Source organism: Corvus brachyrhynchos, unplaced genomic scaffold (assembly GCF_000691975.1).
Source record: "Corvus brachyrhynchos isolate BGI_N302 unplaced genomic scaffold, ASM69197v1 scaffold175, whole genome shotgun sequence".
Lineage (NCBI taxonomy): Eukaryota > Metazoa > Chordata > Aves > Passeriformes > Corvidae > Corvus > Corvus brachyrhynchos.
The window spans coordinates 5,543,697-5,568,669 of record NW_008238448.1 but is presented as its reverse complement, the minus strand read 5'-3'; the positions used below and the strand labels follow the sequence as shown (position 1 = coordinate 5,568,669).

General features: G+C 42.6%; 2 protein-coding genes across 2 annotated transcripts in view; one reads left to right on the top strand and one right to left on the bottom strand.

Annotated features, from left to right (window-relative positions):
• The window catches only part of TNKS (tankyrase), a 106,487-nt gene extending 83,430 nt beyond the window's left edge, over positions 1 to 23,057 (top strand). The window contains exons 14-25 of the mRNA XM_017736768.1: positions 739 to 958; positions 1,229 to 1,338; positions 3,855 to 4,043; positions 5,363 to 5,600; positions 6,281 to 6,363; positions 8,119 to 8,239; positions 8,873 to 8,970; positions 10,812 to 10,886; positions 12,081 to 12,186; positions 13,050 to 13,236; positions 14,003 to 14,159; positions 17,642 to 23,057. Of these exons, the coding sequence (XP_017592257.1) occupies positions 739 to 958; positions 1,229 to 1,338; positions 3,855 to 4,043; positions 5,363 to 5,600; positions 6,281 to 6,363; positions 8,119 to 8,239; positions 8,873 to 8,970; positions 10,812 to 10,886; positions 12,081 to 12,186; positions 13,050 to 13,236; positions 14,003 to 14,159; positions 17,642 to 17,728 (1,671 nt within the window). The 3' untranslated portion in view covers positions 17,729 to 23,057. The remainder of the gene's footprint in view (positions 1 to 738; positions 959 to 1,228; positions 1,339 to 3,854; positions 4,044 to 5,362; positions 5,601 to 6,280; positions 6,364 to 8,118; positions 8,240 to 8,872; positions 8,971 to 10,811; positions 10,887 to 12,080; positions 12,187 to 13,049; positions 13,237 to 14,002; positions 14,160 to 17,641) is intronic.
• A 74-nt stretch (positions 23,058 to 23,131) lies between these two features.
• DUSP4 (dual specificity phosphatase 4) overlaps positions 23,132 to 24,973 on the bottom strand; it is a 23,663-nt gene continuing 21,821 nt past the window's right edge. The window contains exons 4-5 of the mRNA XM_017736769.1: positions 24,889 to 24,973; positions 23,132 to 24,759 (exon numbers count right to left, since the gene is read on the bottom strand). The exon at positions 24,889 to 24,973 is cut by the window's right edge and continues 123 nt beyond it. Coding sequence (XP_017592258.1) covers positions 24,374 to 24,759; positions 24,889 to 24,973 — 471 coding nt within the window. The 3' untranslated portion in view covers positions 23,132 to 24,373. The remainder of the gene's footprint in view (positions 24,760 to 24,888) is intronic.

Genomic DNA, 24,973 nt, shown 5'->3' with positions numbered 1-24,973 from the left:
AGCTGTCCTCCCACAAAACTGAATGTGGACGTGACTCACACCATATGCTCTACATAGTTGTATGTTCTCCTTCTCATCCCCTGTGCTCCAGTACTGTGTTCTTATCACTGCCTGGTCTGCATGTTTTACCAGCAAGCATCCAACTCCACTTGTCCACCAAAATTTTTTTTCACTTTTTCAAAGACCTGTAAACTGCTTAAGATGGTGCTGTTATCTATTGGGAAGTATAGAGAAGAGTACTTTTCTAGTTCCCATCTGAAACAAGTGCCTTTCAATATCAGGATGACATTTAGTAAAACTCAGAGCCTGGCTTTGCTAGCTCAGAAGGTTGTGCTCAGGAAATACCTCTGCCAGCCATTTGATTCCTGCCAGTTTTCAGGAGAAGAGGAGGACTGGCAGCAGGGTACTTGCAGTTGGCTTTCCTTTCACACTGCTGTGGCAGTAAGAAATAGCTATATGCAGGAAATGCTCCTGAACATACTTCAGTTGCAAATAGAGCAGGGACAGCTCATGGAGAGGGCTGCCGTTCTTGCCTGTGGAGTTGAGATTCACACAGCTGTCTTTCTGACTAGTGCTTTTAGGCCTCAGCCTTCTGGATTTATTTTCATGTGCCTATACAATTATTATTTCATTATGATAGGTCAGCAAAGTCCCATCTTGTTTCACAAAATAGTGACACACTTCATGCACTGCTCTGCACACGATTGTGACAGTAGCGTTCCGCTTTGCTCTTTGCAGCATGGAGCTGATCCAACAAAAAAGAATCGAGATGGGAACACTCCTCTAGATTTGGTGAAAGAAGGGGACACAGATATCCAGGACTTACTGCGAGGAGATGCTGCCTTGCTAGATGCTGCCAAGAAGGGGTGCCTGGCACGTGTGCAGAAGCTGTGTACTCAAGAAAACATCAATTGCAGAGACACCCAGGGAAGAAATTCAACACCGCTGCATCTTGCAGGTGGGTAGCACGCCAGGTTTTGAAGGCTTGCATATTTATGGTAGGTCTACAGATGTAATTTGCCAAAATCAGGATTGGTATTAGAAGAGTTTCACAGAGAATTGTCCTGTACAAAGAGTTAACTATGGCACCCATATTTCAGGAGCTGATACAATTACTAGGGAAGAGGAACTTTTGCAGTTGAAAAATTGCCTTAGCTTTTCTGTTTAATATTTTTCTTTAGCTTAGCTCTCCTAACACTGAATTTCTTTTCCTGTGCTTTTTCTACAGCTGGTTACAACAATTTGGAAGTAGCTGAATACCTTCTTGAGCATGGTGCTGATGTTAATGCCCAGGACAAAGGAGGATTAATCCCCCTACACAATGCAGCGTCCTATGGGGTAGGTGCAGGCAGTCTTGCCATGAGTAGAACAGCAGGGGACTCATTAAAATCATATCCAAAGCCAGTTACTTTGCAGCTGTTTAGCTGTGAACATAGTTCTGGTTTTGATAGCATGAAATATTTGTTGGGTTAAGTTACTGTTTTGAGTCCTGTTTGCAGTCCTATACATTCAGTAGGACACACATTCAGGTGTGCGGTAGCAGTTAAATGCTGCAGTTCAGAAAGATCACTACAATGTAGCTTTTATGTAGGCAAGCAGATGCACAGGATTGAACAGTGTTAAGTTTGGGGTGACATTTGAAACAGAAAAGACCTTAAGTTGTCTCTGAAAGACTTAGATGGAAGGAAGAGAAAAATACCATGGGATTGTGTGCAGACGATGACAGCGAAGTGGAGGTGTGTTACAGCTGGTGTTTGGTGGGAATCTATTGCTAGAGCTGAAGTGTTGAAGGACCTACTGAGTTTGTAATGTGGTTGTCCTGCAGGGGGGGTGCATGCAGTGGCAGATTCAAACCATTTTGTATGAGGCAGGCCCTCCTTCCTCCATATAGGAGTAAGCATCTGTGTACCAGTTGCACAGATGCCTAATAGATTGCTTATAAGCAGTTGTTAGTTGTGGACTGGGTGAGAAAGAAATCTCTTGTAAATAATTGTACAGAGACAGTGCTTGAGAAGCTCCTAGCACTGTGCTTACAGTCAGACAGAGGATATGAAGCTCATGAAGTAATGGGTTTGATGGTCTCATGATATGCTTTGTCTGTTACTTACCTGGCCCTGGCACAAGTGCAGAAAAATCTGGGAGAGGTGACCATAATAGAGCCATGATTGCTTTTGTTTGAGAGCAAATGAAATAAAATGTGCAGCATTCACCTTATTTTTTAAAAGAGCATCAGTGGAACTCAATCTACACCATTTGTATTGGTTCTTTACATCACTCTGGGATCCCAGTGTCCCAAAGAGCAAAAAGCCTCAAATCCCGATGAAAGATTAGAAATACAACAAAGAATTCTTTTATGATACAGGGTCCTAATACCAAGCAATATTGTGTATCAGCATCTGCCATAAGCATTAATTCCCAGGATGTTGCTAAGATATAAAGTCTGTTGGAAGTACTGTGTTCTTGTTCTTTGGCATGAGAAACCAAAACATACATTTTACACAAAGTCAGAGCATTTCTTATTGGCATAGAGAAGTGTCAGAGATTGATTTTAGCCAGTTACCATTTCTAAAAATCATAATGCCAAGCTAACCTGATTGCCTTGCTTTCTCTAGGAAACATTAAAAAGGCAGTGTTTGGTGCTTTTCCATCAGCTTATTTAGTTAAGAGTTGCTGTATACCTTTCCTGGCATCCCACACTTCTCTCTGGGCTGTCATCAGCCTGTTCAGATGTCTGTGATGGGAGGTAGAGAGGAGATGAGTACTGGTTTCACAAGTTCATAGCTGGCAAGTTTCACAGGCTCTGCCTTTTCCTCACAAAAGTTTCTTCAGTTCTCCCACCCAGCACTTCATGCCGTGTGTCCCTCAATAGGGCTTCCTGTGGCAGAAAAATCACAGGAACAGCAATTGCTTTAAAAGTTTGTCAGAGAGGAAAAATAAAGTTGGCAGTATTTTCACATCACACTTCTTCAGAGACCAAGCTGTTCTATGAGAGCTGCAAAGAGTCACTTAATTGCCATTGAGGGGAAAAAGGCAATCCATTGGCAAGTCTTTGTGCTTCTGCTTACAATCTCAGTGTTTCATGCTCCTACCCACTCATTTTTACTACCTGTTTTTTTTTCTTTGCTGTTTTGCACAAAAAAGATCTGCTGGTTAGAGACAGGCAAAGATTTCATTTGTCAGTTTTCTCGTATTTTTACTTGGGAGACTTCAAGGCCAGGATATTGATGGAAACATGGGGTTATAAGTTCATTACTTTTATAACCCATGTAAAACAGTTGTCCCTTGTAACACTCATGTTTTATCAATTACAGTTCTCATAAAATATGATTGAAGATAGAACAGATCTGTTCTGCCACAGATGAGTTCAAAGTCTTGCAAGAAAGAAAGTACAACAAAGACTTTTGTGTACAGACAGGGGTGGCTCAGTAGCACACCACCATGATCTTCAGAGCTTCTAGTATTGTGCCACAAAAGTTGCAGCTCTGTAAATTTGCCAGTTCAAAGTTGTCCACAAATAATTTTTTTGTTCAGGGTTAAGTATCATGTCTGCTCCTGCAGCTGGCACAAACTTCATGCTATGTACTTGGGGTGATTCGACAGAAATCTGACTCTGTGCCTGATCCCAATTCTTCATGTGCTGGTGAGTGATCTGGTAGTGCACAGACACAGATGACTGTGGAGCTGCAGTATAAATTGGTACCTGGAGAAGTGTGCTGCTCCTGTGACACAGGAGGCAGAATGAGTTACAGAGGAGAGAAACCACAAGAGTCTCTAGGCACCATTACTTCCAACATGAAAAAGGAATATATGTTTTACCAGTGGCATGTTGATTGAGATGTTCTTGTGTTTTCCAGCATGTGGATATAGCAGCACTGTTGATCAAATATAATACATGTGTAAATGCAACAGATAAATGGGCATTCACACCTTTGCATGAAGCTGCACAAAAAGGAAGGACACAGCTCTGTGCTCTGCTGTTAGCTCATGGAGCAGATCCAACTATGAAGAACCAAGAGGGTCAGACACCGCTAGACCTGGCAACAGTAAGTTCATGTTAGCCAGCCACAGGCTGCTCTGGAGGATTTGCTATGTATATTAAATTCATTTCTATGGCTCCAAGGAATCAGCAGTCCTCCACTTCCATTGTGCTGAGGTGGAGAGAGAAGAGCATCTTCTGAGTGCCTGTTTGTGGCTTTTTATCCATGGGTCCAGGCATTTTCCTTTGGCTGAGATCTTAGTGTGGCTTGTGATTTAAGATTTGCTTCTCCTTAAGGATTCACTCCTGGGATCAATCTCCGCATTCCCGGAAATAAAACTGTCTGGAATGTCTCTGATGATGGCCAGTCTGTGTGCTGTTGGTGATTATTTCTTTGAACCTAGGAGGAACATCAGATGGGCCTTTAGAGGAATGGGAACGTTTAGTGGATAATTATGCTCAGTGCCTCCATATTACCTCAGTTCCTTTTTTTTTTATTAATTCCAAAACAACATTCCAAAGAATTCCTTCTACCTCCAAAGATTTGTAGGTGGCTATCAAACTTTTTCCAAAACTGGCATCTGTAAACTTTCTTGTAAGTGGTGTCTGGTTAAAAAGCCTAATAAAGTTATATGAACATGTATGCCCCACCTTAAACAATCTTGATGGAATGGATAATGCAGCCAAATTGGATGCTGTGTCTGGTTGATTTATTTATGGAGAGGTCAAGAAATACCTTCCAGAGTAATCTGAGCTCTAGAAAACTTGCTTTGTGATGAAGGATATGAAAACTATTTGATTTCTCTGGGGGACGATAAGGATGTCTTAATCATGTTCTACAAGAACTTTTAAAGAGGAAATTCTTGAAGATGAGGGTATTGCTTAATTTAGTCAATAAAGGCTAAATCAAATTGTTAGCTAAGTTCTCCTGAGCTCCTGTCCTTTTTTTTATCTGTTCTAACCCTATGAGATGTGATTATAGCAAAGGTGGTGGTAATCTTTCCACTGAAACCATGTTCCAGTGCACCTGAAGTTGAGCCTGACAGAAATTAAGAAGTGGCATTTCTTGGCCTAGGTTGTGAAGGATTTCTAATAAAGTTGCTGCATTGTTCTCCCTGGCTTTAACACCTATAAAGTCATTGTGCCAGAAAGAAATTAGATGTACCTTCTTACATACCTTTAGAAATGGGGAGAGCCTGATTCCACCTGTGTCTTGAGTGGTGAATCAAAATGTTCTTGCAATCATGAATTCCCCTGTGACAGAAGTTGGCAGTTTTCTTTCTGATGGGGAACAGAACAATCAAATAAATCAACTTAAAATTCTTTCCAGAGATCAGTGACTTGTGATAGTAGGAGCTCATGTTGGGTGTTCTTTCTGTTTTTCAGGCTGATGATATCCGAGCTTTGCTGATAGATGCGATGCCTCCAGAAGCTTTGCCTACGTGCTTCAAGCCTCAAGCTACTGTTGTTAGTGCCTCTGTGATCTCGCCAGCATCTACACCATCCTGCCTCTCTGCTGCCAGCAGCATAGATAACCTCACGGGCCCACTGGCAGAACTAGCCGTAGGAGGGGCATCAAATGCTGGGGATGGAGCAGCAGGAACTGACAGGAAGGAAGGAGAAGGTGCATTTGCTGTTGGACAAGTTTACCTTGCCAGAAGTACAGTAGTTTAGCATCAAAATGGGCCGTGCTTTATCTGAAAAGCATTTCTGACTAGCCAGAAAATACTGTGCAGTTTGAACTGTTATCTGTATTTTAAAGTGTCCCATGCTTGTTAACTGTTCACTGTTAACTGTTCATCTGTGTCTGCTATCAGTGATTAGGTCTGACTACAGATGCAGATCTGATTAGGTGCCCAGATGTTCATTGACTTTACAAAGAAAATCCAATGAGAATTATTTTGATGAAGGAGTACTGATTGTGATGGCTGGGGGATTTTGCTAAGGCTTTTCAAACCCTTTGATTAATATCTGGAATCCATGCTTTAGGTCAGAATCTAAGGGGATCAGGTAGCAAAAATACACCCACCCTTCTTTTCCTTCTCTTTGCAGTATGAGCCTGTATTTGTCACAGATGATGGTTTGTGCTTTTAATAGTTGATTCTGAAGAGGAAACGGTGATGAGCTTTGGCACAACGGAAGTAGATTGTTTATTACAGACATAGACAAATTGATTGTAAAAAGAATCAGAGTTGGGAATTTTGAGAGAATCAGTGGTATTGCTTAATTTTTTTTTAAGTTGGTTGGTTTGGTTTTTGTTACTTCAGATGTATAGGATATAAAGACTTGTTTCTTCTCTTACAGTTTCTGGTCTTGACATGAACATTACCCAGTTCCTAAAAAGCCTGGGTCTTGAACACCTTCGAGACATCTTTGAGACAGAACAGGTAAGCGGCAAGCTTCATCTCTGTTTGTATGTTCAGAAGATAAACTAACCTAATAAACTCGAGTGACATCTTCATTGTCTAATTAAAAAAGGGAAGGAAAAACCCCACACTTCACATCTACAGAAAAACAAGTGTGTCCAAGTTTTCTTTCAGTTTTCTGCAAATGAATTGCCAGATACAATATGGTGAAGTTGCGAAACCTACGAAAATACCTTTTCTTGTTGGATTCAGGTGTCAGGTAGCTTTCACTTATACATACACTCTGACTGCCAATTTGGGTTGTATTCTGAGAGTTATTTTGGACCTTGTGAACTTTGAACATGATGACTATAATGAAGTTAGGTTGAAATGTCACCTGCATTTGTCCTTCAGCAGTCTCGATAGCCAAACAAGCCTTTCACCACCTGTAGTGCTGCATGTGATACTTTGGTTAGATGTAGGAAACTCTCCAGTTTGACTATAGGCTGAATTAAAAATCTAGCCCAGGAGTATTCATGCTACAGAATGCAGAAGCTACATTTCCTATTAGGTTAGGATCATAGGATTAACTGGGTTTTGCTGGGCTAACTTTCAAATGGCATTGAGAGATAGGGGAAAAAAACCTGCAGATTTATCAATAATTCACAATATATCAAAAGAGTACAACTAATGTAAGTTTCTCAAGCTTACATTGTGTTTTGCGGCAGAAGTACTTGTAATGTATTTGTAGATTCCCTTTATGTACTGTTTCTTAAATTTAACATGTTGCAGTTAAATAGATCTGTTTACATGAGTGAGATGGGTGTACTGGTGGAAGTGAAAGGTGCAAGTGCAAGAGACTGGATGTGATGATTATTTTTTCCTCTGGCCTCTGCTGCTAATCTTTTACTGAGGAATCAGGAAACGAAGGTTTAAAATGTAATGTGTTGCTTACAGTTCCAGCTGTTTCTATAAAACACTAGGAGGTATCTCTTCAAAGGTAGAATACCATGTAATTTTTTCCCTTCTGGTATATGAAGCATAAGCTTTTTCCTTTAATTTGGAACTGTTTCTATTCAGAAGGAAACCAACCTCAAACCAACCTATACTCTTCTCAGGTTTTCGTAGTATTTTTCACACCTTCCTATTGCCTAGCTGGTCTTGTTCTGCTTTTGCTTCCTTAACTCCTAACCTGTTGTTAAAATTTTCCCCTGCTAATAAGATTTAACAATGCAAATCGGATTCAATATATTCATCATTTTGAAATAATCTAGTAAGTTTCTTTGTAGAAAAAACAAGCTCATCTTCTTTAAGCTTATTCTTTTAAGCTGTTTTTTCCAGCACTATCTTCATGTGCACTTTTTCACATTGGCTCGTTATTGGTAAGCTTGTAGAATATTAGCCTCTGCTTGTGTAGTGAAAATAATGAATTGTACAACACTGTGAAACTTTGAATGCTTCAAAAGTACTCCCACATTTGTCCCAGCATTTCCATGCATCCCCCTTCTACCTAAGTAAAAATGTTAGTGAGAACCTTCTGTGAGAACCAGCTCCTGTTAACTGGTGTGAGAGAAGTAAAAGTTGTGCACAATTTCAGACTGTAGCAGCTGGGTATGGTCCTGTGATAGGGAAAGGTTTGCCAGAAGGTGGCAGCAAGTAGAAGTGAAGCAAAACATTAACTACCTTCATGCATTTGGTTGCACCATGAATACTTTGCTTTTCTCAAGTGATAGATCTCCAGCCTTGAAAGTCAGGCCAGGTTTGGCAAGTGATTTCTGTGATCTTTCACCTTTCCAGATAACCCTGGATGTGTTGGCTGACATGGGGCATGAGGAGCTTAAAGAAATTGGGATCAATGCGTATGGACACCGCCACAAATTAATAAAGGGTGTGGAGAGACTTCTAGGAGGACAGCAAGGTAAATATGACACTTTCACTGGTTAGTCTAGGTGTAGCACACACAGGCTCCTGTAAGTCACCTTCTCTAAATGTAGGCATTGTCACCAGGACTTGAAAGAATCTGAACATCAGGAAAGTATATTTGCTGCAGACGTGGTGGCTGAGTGAGTTGTGATAGCTAAAGAATATATTAAGGAGATACCAGACCAAGTGATCACGTGCCTTTTCAGAGAATGGACACCCTGGAGGCAGCTTGGGAAGCTGTGCTCGTTTCTCAGGACCCTCTTCTACCCAGAGAGGAACTTTTGGATTGATTTGCCCTACGTACCTACCCACAGGCCAGTTATATCATGAAGGGTACACCTGATGGAGTTTTAGCTGCCCCACACTTCCGAGATGTTTCTGTTGAAAGAGGAAGCAATGAAGGGCAATTATATCCCACATGCATTTTTCATCTCTCTTGTAAAGCCTCTGCTGCTAATGAAAGTACTTTTATCTTTTTGAGGTTGTGCTTATGCCTTGTGTTTATTTTGCATTTCCTGCTGTACTGGGGTTGTGTAAAAAGAACAATGATGATGATGATGGATACAAATAGAGCCAGTATTGGTTTTTCCTGTTGATTTTTGCTCCTTTTCATTCCTTCTCTTTGCAGGTACCAATCCTTATTTGACTTTCCACTGTGTGAGTCAGGGGACCATTCTCCTTGACCTTGCTCCTGATGATAAGGAGTATCAATCCGTAGAAGAGGAGGTAATCCAAGTCCCTTTCTTAATGCTTCAGTGGCCATTTATTTTTCTTTCCACTGATTAGCCTGTCAGAGCTAAAGTGTGCAATACGTGTTGAAAGTTCTAAAATAGGCTTTGGTGTATGAATGGCATAGATCTGACATGAAATTTAGAGCTCTTCATTTGTCCTTTCATATAGAGAAATGAGGGAAATTATTTTGCTATGTCCTGCCAATTTTTTAAATAAATGGTCTCTGCTCACTTAGTGTTATCCCGATTTAATTTTGTTGTGTTTTGAATTTTGTCTTGGATATTGCCTCATAGGAAGGGTTTCCACAGATTTCCGTAGATAGGTGGACCTGTGAAAATTAAAAGCTGTGTGTGAAGACCAAGGGATCAAGGTCTTGCAATTCTCTAAGCATTTTCTGTGAACCAGCTTGTTTTCTCTTGTCTCGGTGGCTTAGTTAATCTGTAACCCAGATAAACAGGTCCTGGATAATTGAGAATTGACTGTAATTTTGCCTCCCCCACACACACATGCTCTTTTATTTAAGTCAACTACAAGGACATACCATTTTGAAAGCAAAAATCATAACAGAAAAGAGACTTCCTGAAGAGTTGTGTTTGGAAGAAACTCCGTTCTACTGTGCATTTGCTATTTGTGTCGTGTTCCTACACTATAGCACAGAAGTGTTTGGAGTCTTTTAAAAAGTCTAGATAATCAGGATTGCTTCCAGCTTACCTGGGTGTATTTTTTATTAGTAACTTCATAAACTGGAGTTTGTGTAGATCTTTTTTATAAACTTTTCTGAAAGAAAGGGTCACTTTTCTGCCATAGCAAATTGGAGTATTTTTTTGAACTGTTATGTAATATTGTTGCTGTAGCTATAAATACTTCTCTAAAAGACACAATGAAACAATTTCTGAGGGAATCAGAAATGCTCTGCTAATTACATAGGAGAATTTACAGTGCAGGTATTTTCCTAATACTAAGAAATGCAAACTAAACTCACTAAAATCACATTTATTATTTCTTCAGAGTGATCTTTTTGTATATTAATTGTCAAAGATTTTTTTTTTTCTAATAAAAATCAGGTTTTCTAGTTGTATATCATTTTGATACCATTATTCTCCTTTGTCTTATATGGATTTTTATTGCAAGATTGTGATGCCTTTTCCTGGTCTTAAAATCAAGAGTCATACACAGTTAGAAGGGGGAAAGGGATTTTACCTTGGTATTTATTTTTAAGGATCCTTAGGTGTACACATCCAGGTCATGTGCATCCAGAGGCACCCCACCGAGTCTATCTCCCCAACATGGGGTATAACATGACAGGTTTTACTAATTAGCGTATCTATCAAAGATTCCCCAATGAGAGGTTCAAGTGAGCACCCCCCTCCCCAAGGAACCTTCCCCTGGATGGTTCTATCTTGATTTACAGAATGTGTTCTGGAGAGGACCTTGGGGTCTGGGGCACACTGATCCCTAGCTACGAAGCTTCTAAAATGTTTAGTCTCTTAGCTTGACAAACAAGTTCAAGAATGTAGGCAATAAGTGCTAGGAATACAGAAGTTGTAAAAAGGTATAACAGGGGTATAAAAGAAAAGGCAAAAATCTTCATGGCATCAATCGGATAATTGCATCATCCAGCTTCCCTGCTGTGGAACAGCATAACGTGTTGGGTGCTTGAGAAATTAGGGTATAATGCAGTTTAAAATTGAGATGACTTTTTTTTGTACACCTTTTAATTCATTTTCCATCAAGATTGTCTGTTGTTGCCAGTGATATACTGAGACACTGCATGGATACTTTGCCTTGCTAGCAAGGTTTATGTGCTGAACTTTCAGTTTTGGTTTTTTATGTAGATGCAAAGTACAATCCGGGAGCATCGGGATGGTGGAAATGCTGGTGGGATCTTCAACAGGTACAATGTCATCAGGGTAAGTTTCAAAACCTCTCAGTTTTATGTGGTAAAGTATGTTAGTATTTATGCCAGCGGGCAGAATCAGTTTAGTGGTTTGCCCTTTTACATTTAAAGTTCTTTGTTGAAATGGTATTCAGGAACAGAGTTAATGCAAGTGCTAAAATGAATGCATGCTGTGCACAGGGAATGAGGGAGAAGTGTCTGCTTGGGCTCCTAAAGAAGAACTGATGTTGAAGACAGATGTGGTGAAGAACCTGATTGAACTTCAGAGGCCTATAACTTCTGTATTTGACCCTTGCAACACAGATTTTTTTTTTTCCTCAGTGTAGTCTTTTCTTACCTTTTTAAAGGATATTAGGGGGGGTGTGAAAGGATGATCATGACTTCTGATAAGAAGTTTCTATCTCCCTATGCAACTTCCCAGACTGACACCACCTCCTTTGCCCTTACCAACTAGAAAAATACCTTTTACAAGCCGTGTCATTCCAGAAAATAGTATTGTCTTTCTGAGGGAAAGTACAGTTTCTGGTTTCTTGGAAATCAGAACAGAACTTGGTTTCTGAGCTCCAGCAAACCTGTGCTGCCTGTCTCTTTGAGAAGTAAGCCTGTGCAGAGCCTTTGCAGCTTGATCCAATAGATCATGCATCCTGAAGTAAAACTCTGCTTCCATCCTACTCCCAAACCAAAGGTGAAGTCCTTTACAGAAACCACCGGTATTAGAGCATGTGGCTGAAGTGATACAGATAGATTAAACAGCACATCTCCTTTTTTTTCCCCTCAAAAGATGGTTCTTTTCATAAAAAATAAACCTAAACTAGACAGCAAGTTTCAAAGAGCTAGACAAGATTGGTCAACAGAGCTCAAAGCAGAGAGGGAAGGAGTTCCAGACAGTTTGTAGTTCTTTGTGGTGTTGCAGGCTCTGAGAGAAGAAGCCTGAAAGTTGTCCTTAAACCTGAAAACTTAGGCTGCAGTTTCACAGTAGTTTTAACCATTTGTAAGTGTGTGCTGCAGAGCTGTTTGAGAGACTTCAGCCTTGCGTGCAGAACAGCCATGGGGTTCTTTATAGCATTCATGTGTCTTGCTGTCAGTTTCACTGTCAAATTAATGTGAACTTGGTGAAACTCTATTTCATTTCAATTGCAATTCAAATACCTGTGAGAGATTGAAATGTTATGGTGACAGCGTGGTTGGATCTGTTGTTCTGCTGCAGATTCAAAAGGTAGTGAACAAGAAGTTGCGGGAGAGATTCTGTCACAGACAGAAGGAGGTCTCAGAGGAGAATCATAATCATCACAATGAACGCATGTTGTTTCACGGTAAGGAAGTCGTGTCTCTTTGTACGTATTGGTTTTTAACAAAAAACCCCAAACCTTGCAAGGACCCACAGGCAATGTTATTGTTGCTGTGTCACCATCCTGTGCAAGTAATTGTGTTTCTGCACTAGAAATGCAGGGGGTACATTGGGGGTGTGGCGGTGGTGGAGTTATTCTGTGTAGTTGCTGCAATCCTAAAAGCTGCACTAGGTAAGAAATAGTTTTGTTATGTTTTGGTTTTTTAAGAAAAAGGAAGGTTTTTTGCTAAGCCCTATCTTAGTCATTTTCAGTAAAGCTGCTGGGATGATGTTACATTGCTGTGAGAAAGACACGGTGTCTTCTAAATGGGGGGAGCAGCACGCAATAAAAGCGTTTTACCCTGGTGCTTCAGGCAAGCATCAGGGAAAGGAATCAAAACCAGCCATGAGTTTCAGCAAGATTTCTCTAGAAATGCCTACAAATGACAATTGCCTGAAGGTCCTTCTGCCCTAGATTCTTCTGTGATTCTGTGTAGGAAATTGGTTTTGGGTATGATTGTCCTGACACCTTGCCCCACCTTAACCAGTACTGACTGTGTAGAGAAGGTGTGCATTGACAAGATAAATTGCACTGAAATGTGAGTGGGGGGAAAGCCATTTAATGAGATCTGTGAAATGAGTAAGAAATGAGTCACACGTGGGATTTTGGTATATAATGATAAATCCCACACATCACAGCATCCTGCTGGGTATCGCCCCCTTCCAGCTGACTGAGCACACTTTCTGGTATTTAATGGTCTATTTGAGGCAGATAAACTCCTCTTGACATTGAGTCTTGTATTACTATACAACTTAACAAGTATGTGTCTTTTTGTGTCACTGTTCTAGGGTCTCCTTTTATTAATGCTATCATTCACAAAGGATTTGATGAAAGGCATGCATACATTGGAGGGATGTTTGGAGCTGGAATTTACTTTGCTGAGAACTCCTCAAAAAGCAACCAATATGTGTACGGAATAGGGGGAGGAACAGGCTGTCCGACGCACAAAGACAGGTCTTGTTACATCTGCCACAGGTATGGACCCAGCAGAGTTCCCTGCACGTAATTCTGGCTGTCCTGGTTTTTATGATCCTGGCACAGGGTGACCTGCAGGGAAAGGAAGGCCACTTGAGCTTGGTCGTGGCAGGAAAAATGCAGTTTTCTGTTTGTCAGGGCTGAACAAAAATGAATATAAATGCAGCAAGTCCCACAGGAAGGTCAAAAATTACATCTAAGAGTGCAGTGAGTATAAATCAAAATGAGCTGTGGCTCAGGAAAGAGGCTTGAAACAGCAAGTTTGAAAATGAAGAGTCAGGGGAAAATAGCAATTAAACTCCAGGCACTCTCAGGACAAAACTGCAGTGCAAAGTGGTGGTCAGCAGTACCTTGTTGTACTGTGGATCAGATAATTTTGGAGGTAGTGAACAGGACTTAATCACAGCTTTGTTTCGTGCTGGAGTAGATCAATGTGTTTCTCACACTTTGACACCTGTCCAGTCCCTGCTGGTAGGAACACAGAGTTTCAGCTTCTTTCAACAGCTTTACATATATATATATATATATAAAATGAACTAGAACAGGCCTCCATGTGAGGGCTAAACAAACTGTGTGTTCTCCCTTCTGTGTGTCACAAAAGATTTTTTGTGGCAGGTTTTATACAGTCTTAGAACTGATTTCTACAAGTGTTTCTCTAAAAAAGCCTTGAGAAATTAATTATAATTAAATAAACTCAAAAGACTGAAATAATTCTGGAAGCACTCGACTCCTAGTAAGATGTTTATATTCTCTTCATTCATTTTAGACAAATGCTCTTCTGTAGAGTGACCCTTGGAAAATCCTTTCTTCAGTTCAGCACAATGAAAATGGCTCATGCCCCTCCGGGGCACCATTCTGTTATCGGCAGGCCAAGCGTGAATGGACTTGCGTACGCCGAGTATGTTATCTACAGAGGAGAGCAGGTAGGTGGGTCAGCGAGGACTGGCTTTATGGAAGGACAGAGCTTGGAGCTGGAGCTGGGGTGTGGCTGGTTTCCAGACCAAGTGTGCTTTGATAACCCTGCTGATTAGGTGTTCGGGTTTTTTTTTCCCATTTAAACAGGGAAATAAGCAGTGAACTGTATCTAGACAGCAAATGCTACTCCTATCCACTGATCTGCTCTGATTTATACCGTGCAGAATTGCCTAATTCCCCCTATGCAGCACTGATGGAGTCTGTTAAGAATTGTAGTTTTTCTCAGTTAACTCTCTTTCTCCCATTGCATTTTACTGGCATTACTGCAGTATCAAGGTCACATGCATTTCTGGGGCTCTGGTATATCTTGAGGATTCTGGGCTTTTTACCTGTAGCTTCCCAGCAATGACAGAGATTACCCTTAAATGGCAGCTGGAATAGCACAGAAATCTTCAAAAGTTGATTTTTAATCTGAGTAACTCAGCTAGACCCTGACTCTGGAAAAGTGTTTTGCTTAATACCGTGGGTGGCTCCCAGATCACCTGATGAAACTGAATAATCACGAGTCTGTGGGCCCTGATGACAAACATCGCAGGTCCTGAGGGAGCTGGCTGATGGTGTTGCCAAGCCACTCTCCATCGTACCCTGAGACCATCTCGGTTGGTTGGAGCATGCTGCTAATAATTCCAAGATCATGGGTTTGATCCCTGTATGGGCCATTCATTTAAGAGCTGGACTTGATGATCCTTGCAGGACCCTTCCAACTCCGAATATTCTGTGGCTCTGTGATACTTGAAAAGTCATGGCAGTCAGGCAGGGACTTCAGTGACTGGGAAAAGGGAAACATAACTCGTATTTTTTAAAAGGGGAGAAAAGTAGACACAAGGGAACTACATATAGGTGAGCCTCACCTCTGTGCCTCGGAAGATCGTGGAACAGATCCTCATGGAAGGCACATGCAAGACCAGGAGGTGATTCAAGACAGCCAGCACAGCTTCTGTCAGCATAGATTGTGCCTGACCAGTCAAGTGACCTTCTGTGATAGAGTGACAGTGATGGTTGACAAGGGAAGATGGACCGATGTCATCTACTTGTCATGTCCCACATGACATCCTTGTCTCCAGCTTTGAAGGGTAGACTGTTTGGAGGATAAGGAATTGGCTGGATGGACACAGGCAGAGAGTTGTGGTCAGTAGTGTCCAGGTGGAGGCTCATGATGGAGGTATCCCTCAGGGCTCTGTCTTGGGACCATTGATCTTTAATATCTCTCTCAGTGACACAAACAGTGTGATGGAGTGAACTCCCAGCAAGTCTGCAGGTGACAGGAGGCTGAGTGGTGCAGTTGACACAATGGAAAGATGGGATACCATCTAGGGGGACCTGGACATGCTTGAGAAGTGGGCCCACAAAAACTTCATGAGGTTCAACAAGGCCAAGTGCAAGATGCTGCACTTGGCAATTGCAGGGCAATCCCAGACCTGAGTACAGACTGGGAAATGAACTCATTGGGTGCAGCCCTGTGGAGAAGGATGTGGATGTCCTGATGGCAAAAAGCTGGACATGAGCCAACAGTGCGTGCTTGCAGCCCAGAGAACCAACCACATCCTGGACTGCATCAAAAGAGGAGTGGCCAGCAGGTCAAGGGGAGGTGGTTCTTCCCCTCTACTCTGCCCTCCTAAGACCCCACCGGGAATGCTGCATCCAGCTGTGGGGTCCTCAGCACAGGAAGGACAGAGAGTGGGTCCAGAAGAGGGCCACAAACATGATCAGAGGGATGAAGCACCTCTCCTATGAGGAAAGGCTGAGAGTATTGGGATTGTTCTGCCTGGAGAAGGCTGCAGGGAGACCTTATAGCAGCCTTGCAGTGTGTAAAGGGGGCTTATAAAAAAGAGGGAGAGCAACTTTTTACACAGGCACATAGTAATAGGACATGGGGAGGAAACAGTTTATAACTAAAAGATGAGAGATTTAGATTAGATGTTAGGAAGAAATTGTTTATTCAGAAGGTAAGGAGGTCCTAGAAGAGGTTGCTGAGAGAAGCTTTGGATGCTCCATGCTGGGAAGTTTTCAAGGCCAGGCTGGATGGGGTGTTGAGCAACTCAGTCTAGTGGAAAGTGTCCTTGCCTATAGCAGGGGGCCTCAAACCAGATGATCTGTAAAGATCCCTCATGTCCAAACCATTCTGTGATTCTAAAATAAGATTATATAATAAATTTAGGTTCAAAGGAATCTTGGAGAGGTCACATAGGCCAGCCTCTTGTTCATGTTGAATCCAGGCCAGGTTGCTGAGGGCTTTGACCAGGCGAGTCTTGGAGGCCTCAGCGAATGGTGTTTCACAGCCTCCTGCAGCAGCTTGTTCCTTTGATTACTTATCCTCAGAGTAAAATAGTATTTCCTTTGTATCCAACAGAAAGCTTCCCTGTGTTAATTAATCTCATTCTCCTGCTGTGCATCACAGAAGAGAGTCTGGCTCTGTTTTCTCAGTAGCCTTCCATACATAATGCAAGATTGCTATGAGGTCCCACAAAGCCTTCTCTTTTCTGAACCAAACAAGCCCATCTCTCTCAGCCTCTTCTTTATCCTGTGCTTTCTCCCCTGACTTATTGGTCCTTTGCTGAACTTGGGTTCAGCTTGTTGGCATCCTTCTTGTATTGGAGGACCTAAAATAATGCAGTTTTCTAGATGTGGTCACATGAGTACTGAATAAACAGCAGTTGCTGCTACACCTGATGATTTACCGCAGGCTGCTTGTAGCCTTTATTGCTGCTGGGACACACTATTGATTCTGCTTTGGCTTGCTGTCACCCAGGGACCGCATCACCTTTTCAGCTGAGTGGCTTCTCAACCTGCAGTGTTACAAGGAATTCATCTCAGATGCTTTTGCCCTTGCTGGATTACATGAGGCCTCTGTAGGCCCAGTCTCCTCTCATCTATCAAGGTTCCTCTGAATGGGGCTCTGACCTCTGTCAACTTTAGCTTTGTTCTGGGACTGAACTGGCTACCAGCTGTCTTCAGGAAACACTGGATGGATGGACAGATGACTGACTGGGTTATGTGCTTTGAGTGGGCCAAGTATTCTATTGCCAGTAAAGGCATTTGCAGGTTACATGACAAGTTACTGACCCTTTTGAGGTCAGGCTTTATCAGTCATCTGAGATTTTTGAGTAACTTAACAGGTACTGACCAATTTGTAGGATTAACTAACAAGGGGAGTAACTCTGAATTCCTGTTGCACACAATTTCTGGCAGTGTCTGTATGGAAAAAACATCTTTCTTTCTATTAGTGCATTAACCAAGGTGTTAAGTACAAGGTGTAAGCAGTTCTACTTAGTGCTGGCTAGGTTTGAAATCCTTTTTTTCTTGCATGCTGTGAACATAGAACTGATTCTTGTGCTGTCCTTCCTGGTCACTGTTTAGTTAAATGCAAAAACTGGAACTTGCTGAGTTACCCTTGTATAAACCAGGGTTTTTTTTCTTACTTTACTTTCAGGCATACCCAGAATATCTCATTACATACCAGATTGTGAAACCAGAAGCTCCCTCACAGACAGCAACAGCAGCAGAACAAAAGACCTAGTAGCTTCAGAGCAGTGAAGAAGGATGTGACTTCAATCTTGGACTGGATGGATACGTGTTTCAGAAAATCAGTATCACATAAAATTCTTAACAACCTGGAAATAAGCTGTATGTCTTCTATAAAGCATTGCTGTCTTGATGAATATGGTATGAGTAACTCTTGCATACTCGACTGCTACTGTTCCTCTTGAGGAAAGTTTACAAGGGACTGCCTTTTAATAACATATCTCAGGCTCCTAGTCTCTGCAGTTACCATGTATAAAATAATACTGTTTTGATCTAGACCTTGGGAACATTATTGTGCAAACGGAAGTCTTTATTGGTGCCATCTCACATGCTAAAATTTCAGACACTACTTTTCTAGTTATTTTATTTGCAGATAAATTGCATTAAGCCCATCTTTTTTTTTTCAGCATACACCATTCATTTCCTGTTTTCAAGAGATCCTATTTATTCTCCTTTTATATTCTGAAGTTGAGCCAGAACCTTCTTGAAGATATTTTGCACAAAGTCAAGTCGACTAAAATCATTAACAATGCAATATAAATTTCATCTGAGGAGGGACTAGGTCAAGTTCTTCGATATAGGGGGTTTTTTGCACACCTCTGAGCAAACGATAACATGAGTGAGTGTAACTTTAGAGTGGAAACAAACCATGTCAGTTTGCTGCTTTGTCTGTGTGAGTTTTCTGGGGGAAGCCCTGGGAAGAGTTTGCAAGGGTAAAACCAGCTCTTGTGCTTGGAAGGACTTCATGAAACAGGTCCATGTCCTCTGCTGGCATCTCTAAAAGAACATTTTATAAGGCTCCTGTTAAGTACATGCAGCTTGTGAAATGTTCTCCAGTTACAGCAGTGTATGGTTTTGCTGGGAGAAGCAGGTGAAAAGTCAGAAGACTTCATACAGGAGGGCGTATCTAGTTCATGTCCCTCTGTAAGATGAGACCCCGTAAATGGGTTTCAGGCTGGTCAGGGAGAGTGTACTACAGCAGTTTCCTGTCACATCTTGGTGTGTGACATCACAGTTGAAGAGCTTAAGGGATTTGCAAAAGTAATAATTTTTTTAAATATCAATTTTACATTTTGATGAGAACAAAATTTTAAAGTATCGTTTGGCAAGCGGATTTGTTTGCAGGTATACCAGAGTACAAAGCTAGGATTTATCCACTTAATACCCTTCTTTCCAAATTCCCAGGTTTATTTTGCTGGGTAGGAGAAAGTTGTTTTTAAGCATTGCATAGCACAGCATCAGACAGTTTCAAAAGTCCCCCTCATGGTGGATATGGATTTAACAAAAGTAGAAACTGTTTCTTTTTTGTAGTGTTTTACAGTTTCAGAGAAGGTTGAAGATCAAGACCTGTTAATTTTTTTCCTAACAACCAATGCCAGGAAATGTGCTTCAGTGTTGCCCATGTAACAACTGGAGGAAAAAATGTTCCTTTGGACACAACACGCTGTGCATTTCCCTATCAACCAGCACTATCTGATGATCCAGTTCATGCATTCAGGTTTTATCCCCCTTAAAGCAAGGAAGCAACAGAATAGTGTGCTTTTATTTCATAAAAATATACGTGCTCCCCACAAGTGGGATTTTGCTAACATGTTTGGGTAAAACAGACTTAAACCTGAAGACCTTTTCACTTTCAGCATTAAACACAACATTTTTGTTTTTAACATTAAGGCATTAATGTTGAAGCAAGTCATCCTCACAAGAAATTTTACCCACTGTAAAATCAGTCATTTGATGCAATATGGCTACCTGAACATCATCTGTTTGTAATATCTCTAAAGAAAACCTTAGAAATAGCAATACTCCAACAGAACTTGAACTCTGAGTTTTACTTTTCTTGAGCTGACAGTGGATATATGGTTCTCGCTTCATTCTGTGACCTGATTAACTATGTAGCTTTGAAGTTCCATGCAGGCTCTAGCCTAAGTTGTCCTTTTAAACAAATTTCATTGATAAAATTGGGTGCTTGTATTTTGGCTACTTGTTCATGGTGTTAGGATTGCAAAGATCACCACTAGGCTTTGAAGCTTTGTATTCGCCATTTAAGTTTGGGGTTTGTTTTTCATTTAGTTAATAATGCAGTGAGGGGATGTGCCTGTCTGCACTAGGGTTTCAGATAGTGGCCTGAGCGAGTGCTGCCCTCCATCCCCAGTTAGACATAGTTTTAAATGGTGAAACAGCTGTGCTACTTAGGTGAGCAAAATGGTTAATGTGGGCACGAAAGTTAAAAGCTTTACATCTTTCAAAAACAAGAACAAATCTAAAAAGTAAAACCCCACTGAGCCCACACCAGATGCTGTTCTTGCTTGTTGTTTCTATGTGCTTGTTGAACTAATGGCTAGTCTGGAATCCTTTTGCAGCCTGGAACTTCTAGAGGATAAAAATAGCCTGGAGGAGACTGAGGGGAGACCTCACTGGGGTCTTCAACGTCCTCATGAGAGGAAGTGAGGGGCAGGTACCAATATCTTCACTCCTGTGACCAGTAACAAGACTGGAGGAAACAGCATGAAGCTGAGTCAGGGGAGATTTAGGTTGGATGTAAGGAAAAGGTTTTTTACCCCAGAGGGTGGCTGGGCACTGGAACAGGCTCCCCAGGGAAGTGGTCACAGCACCAAGCCTGACAGAGTTCAAGAAGTGTTTGGACAATGCTCTCAGGCACATGGTGTGACTCTTGGGGCTATCTTGTGCAGAGCCAGGAGTTGAACTAAATGATCCTGATGGGTCCCTTCCAACTCAGCATATTCTGTGATTCTACTTTCCAGTATCTTTGAACTGCCAGTGTTAATGTTTCTGATGTTCTGTGCAGAGTAAAGGTGCTGTGTGAGGAAATCATTTTGCAGTGGTTTTTGTCTCGTAATGACGTGATCTCATATCCGTTTGTGGCCAGACACAGAGGAATACCCAGGCCTGATGATGCACCTGTGTGTTGTAGAAACCTGTGCAGGAGTAGCATATGTTGTCTTTGTAGCTCCTCTTACAGTTCAAAACAAAGTGAGGATCTGCCCATCAATATCAAAGTTACTCATGAAAAACCTGGTTGTGGTTTTGGTGGTAGAGCTGCATTTGGCAGGTTGTTAACGGTACAGATGCTGCTGCTTTAGCTGGGGGAGTTAACTACAATGGGACCTTAAAAATGCCATGACCCCATAACCAGGCAGTTGCTGCCTCCTGAGAAATGAAGTTTTTGACTTCCTGAGAAGAGCAGTCCCATGATATTGGGATGCTCATATGCAGCATTGGATCACCAGTGGAGGCACAGCAGGAGCTGAGAATGTAAGAATGCTCAGGGCTGGGAGACCAGGGACAGAACTTGGTGTCTGCTGGCACAAGGGACAATGTGTCTCTCAGGCCTGTTGATTTTTGTCAGTGTCCCTTTGAGGCAGCATTTTGAAACTTTTGTGTAGTTTTGTGACAGAACTTTAATAGGCAAAACAGAAAGAAAAGTCACCATCTAACAAAGGAGAGAGGGTTCTGCCCTCCATTGCTGAAACTGTTTCCATGAGGCTGATGACTTAGATACCTGGTGCAGAGTGACATTACAGTCTGAATGCTGTCAACAGAACTTTTGTTAGGATTAAAAGCAGACAGTACAGTACCTTAATAAGGTATATTTTATTTTCTCATTTTTATCTACCAGTTGTGTTTGATCCCAGCTCCACAGAGACTGTTATAAACCTCTTCTACTAGTTCCACCATGTTGCAGTCACTATTGGTTTTCTAACCTCTGTTTCGAGTGTTCGCATATGATGCAATTAAATCCCACTGCATTGTGTAGCAGGAATTTATTTTGCCTGCAGACATGAACTTTGCTTGTTTGTTATGGGAGTACCCCAAAAGAAAATTCTACACTGTGGCAAAAAGAAAACCCTGCAAAATGTTCTGCAGTGTTGGCTCTGATGGGCAGCAGACACAGAAAAGGCATGTGGTACAGGGGAGGGAGTAGCTCCTGGACCAGGGCGCTTTCTTGTCTCTGGAAACCAGCTGTTCCTACTGTTTATTGTAGGTTAGAGGAGGTGTCTCCTCCCTGTGAATGTGTGAGGTGCTGAGGGATGCAAACATGTTGTGCCACTGTGGGGCCCGTGAGAGCTGCTTAAGCAGGTGGCAAATCTCAAAAAAGCCTCCTGCATCCCTGCAGTGATGTCAGAGTTTCTGCACAGTTCATGCACTGCCTGCAATTTCCATATGGGACTGTTAACAGAAATTGCCCTGAACAGGTTTTTCCAAGATGGGCAGAAGGGTCCAGCCATAAAACAGATTAGTTTGAACATTGCTAATCATTCTCAGAAGCTGAGTGTCAGGAAATGTGTGAATTTCTTTTCAGTGGGATTTCCCTGTTTCCATGCTGCTTTGCTACAGAAAGTCTAGCTCAGAAGTCTAAAGTGATGTGCATCTAATGCATGCTTCAGTTTTGTTGAGCTGAGTCTTTGTGCAGCATTGTAAGCCCAGAGAGGGAAGACCCAGGAAAGCACAGATTCAGTTCTTGCCTCATGTAGCAAGTGGCTTGTGAACCTCCACAGGCTTGAATCCATTGGTGGTGGTGGCCTGGTGCAGTCCAGAGCATGTTCTCCTGGTTTTTCAGAGTGGCAGGACACGTGTGCAGAGATGGAGAGGCAGTGTTCCCACCTGTCTGAACACAGAGTAGATGTAAAACCCAGGGGATTGGGGAACACTGTACGTGTGTTAAAATCTCTGAAGCAAGGTGAATGAGCCTGGGAATCTGTAGGGGACATGGGAAGCAGATGCATTTCCATTACACTGACACATATGCCTGTCAAGTCACATTATCTGACTGTTTTTGATGTAACAGTCTTGCTGAACCTGTTGGTGGCAAGTTCTAGTGGTGGTCCCATTAATTACTAATTTCGATTATTAGAGTCTCTGTTATTAAGATAATTTTGACACTTTCTTAACATCTGCAGAACTTGCTTCAGCTTTGGAAATTGAAATGGGGATTTTCTGTGCTGCAGTCCCATGAGCTTGTGCTTTGTCATTCCTAATTGCTTTCTCTGGCAACCCTGATGGCAATGTAGCTGGGGGTTGAATTTCTAGACCTTTCTTTTGTGTAACTTGTTTTCATAACTAGCCCTGTATGTGTCCTCTCTTAGTTGCCAATTACCTGGAGCTGGGATATCATTTATTTATTTCTTCTTTTACCTTCTCTCTCAAAGTTGAAGACGATGGGCAGGTTCTCAGCCTACCTACATGGTGGACTTTAGGTAACATCTCTGTAACAACTGAGTTTGATCTATAAATGTGCTTGGCTAAATGTCTGATCTGCAATACTTGTAATAGTTTAAAAGTCAATAAATACATTTTTAACAGTTGCTCTGTGAAAATGGAATGTGTGCACAACCTGCTGTTCTGTCTTGGTCTTAGGACAAATTTGCTCCAGCCGAACTGTTGAAAACAGTTTTTATTTTTATTTTCTCCAAACAATGTTTTCTCCCTCCCTCAGGCAATAAATAAAAAGTTAATTTCTAGAAAAAAAAAAAAAAGAAGAACAAAACCATACATATGTACATCAGCCACACAGGCATCTTGTGTGTTGGATTGGACTGGAGAGAAGGACAGAGGTAGGGTGGGAAATAAGGCTCCAGGTGGGTTGAAGATGAGGCATTTTCAAGGCTTGGACCAAAAGCTGCAGAAATGTTGCACAGGTGAACAAGACTCAGCACAGGAAAAGGGCTGGTCATGAGGTGGGAGAAGCTTGAAAATGCTGGATGGATGACACCTCTGGGCCAGCCTGTCCTCCACCCTGCAGCTTCTCTCTTCCATTATAATAAGCCCACCCCTGTCCCATCCTGCTGCCTTTGGAAGAAGAGCAGCAGTGGGACCGGTGGAGAGGAACCTGAACAGAGCAATCAAAAGCAGCCCAGACTGCTGCCCCCACCCCTTCTTTCTCATCCTAAAGCCACAGGAGATTGGACCTAAGTTTTGTAGAAACCAGTGATCCACAGAGGCAAGAAAAGAGGCATTTCAGACTACATCTCTCCCTCCGAACCACTTCCCAACCACACAGATTGCTCTCCCCCACTGGAATGGGCTCAGCTGGTGACTTGGCAGGTGCCTACCACCTCCTGCCTCATCTCCCCAGCCACTGGCAGGGCTGAGGTTGAGTGCAGGCAGCCCTGTGCTATCACTCCTGCTTGCCCCAAGGCCCTGCCTGCAGTTCTGCTTGTCCAAAGTGTATCTGGCTCAGGTAAGCAGCACCCACCACACACACAGAGATTTCTCTGCAAGGGGGAAGGCTGCTGCACAATAAAAACAGGGTATGCTCCCTTGTCAGCCTTGATGAGCTGGGGGCAGAAACATGGGGAGAAGGGGAGGTGTAATAAAACAAGACAGTAAAATAGGGATGGAAACACATGAAGACCAGGCACTTGAGGAAACCCAGTATACTATTTTTTTTTCCTCCCCAAAAGAGCCTGGACAATGTCAAGGTTTGTGGCTTTTAAAACTTCCGTGCTTTCAAAACATAACAATAAAAAGCAAACAAACCAAGATGAGGTAAGAAATCTCTCTACGAAAAAGATGTCGAGTCCAGGGTGAATGGCAGTGTCCGGCACTATTGCTTAACATCACAGGGCTCCACGCCCCCTGCATGCCTGGCACTACCTGCCCGGCTGGCCTCGGCCCTGAGCTAACAGCTGGGCGACGTGGTGATGGGGCTGTGCAGGTAGGGGAGGCTGCTGGGGGTGGCATGGACACCGACAGACACGGGGAAGCTGAAGACAAACTGCGAGGTGGGGGTGGAGGTGGCCTTGCCCCGCTCCCGCAGCGTCCCCGAGGGGCTGACGGCTTCCACTGCGTATGAAGTGGCCAACACCTGCGACTCGAACTGCAGCAGCTGCCCCATGAAGCTGAAGTTGGGGGAGATGATGCTCCGGCGCTGCTTGACAAACTCAAAGGCCTCCTCTAGCTTGACGCGCTTCTTCATCATCAGGTACGCCAAGCAGATGGTGGCTGAGCGGGAGATGCCAGCCTGGCAGTGCACCAGGACCCGGCCACAGCACTCCTTCACTGAGTCTGGAGGGCAACAGGGGTGAGATATGAGACCCACACCCTTCCACCATGGCCCAACCCCTCACCAAACCTGCAGGTGGGGGCTGACCTCCCTCCCACCAATGGACACATCATCTCTGCACAGGCACTCACCAATGTACTCAATTGCCTCCATGAACCAGGAGCTGATGTCAGCTTTGTGGTTATCCTCCACAGGGATACACTTGTACTGGTAGTG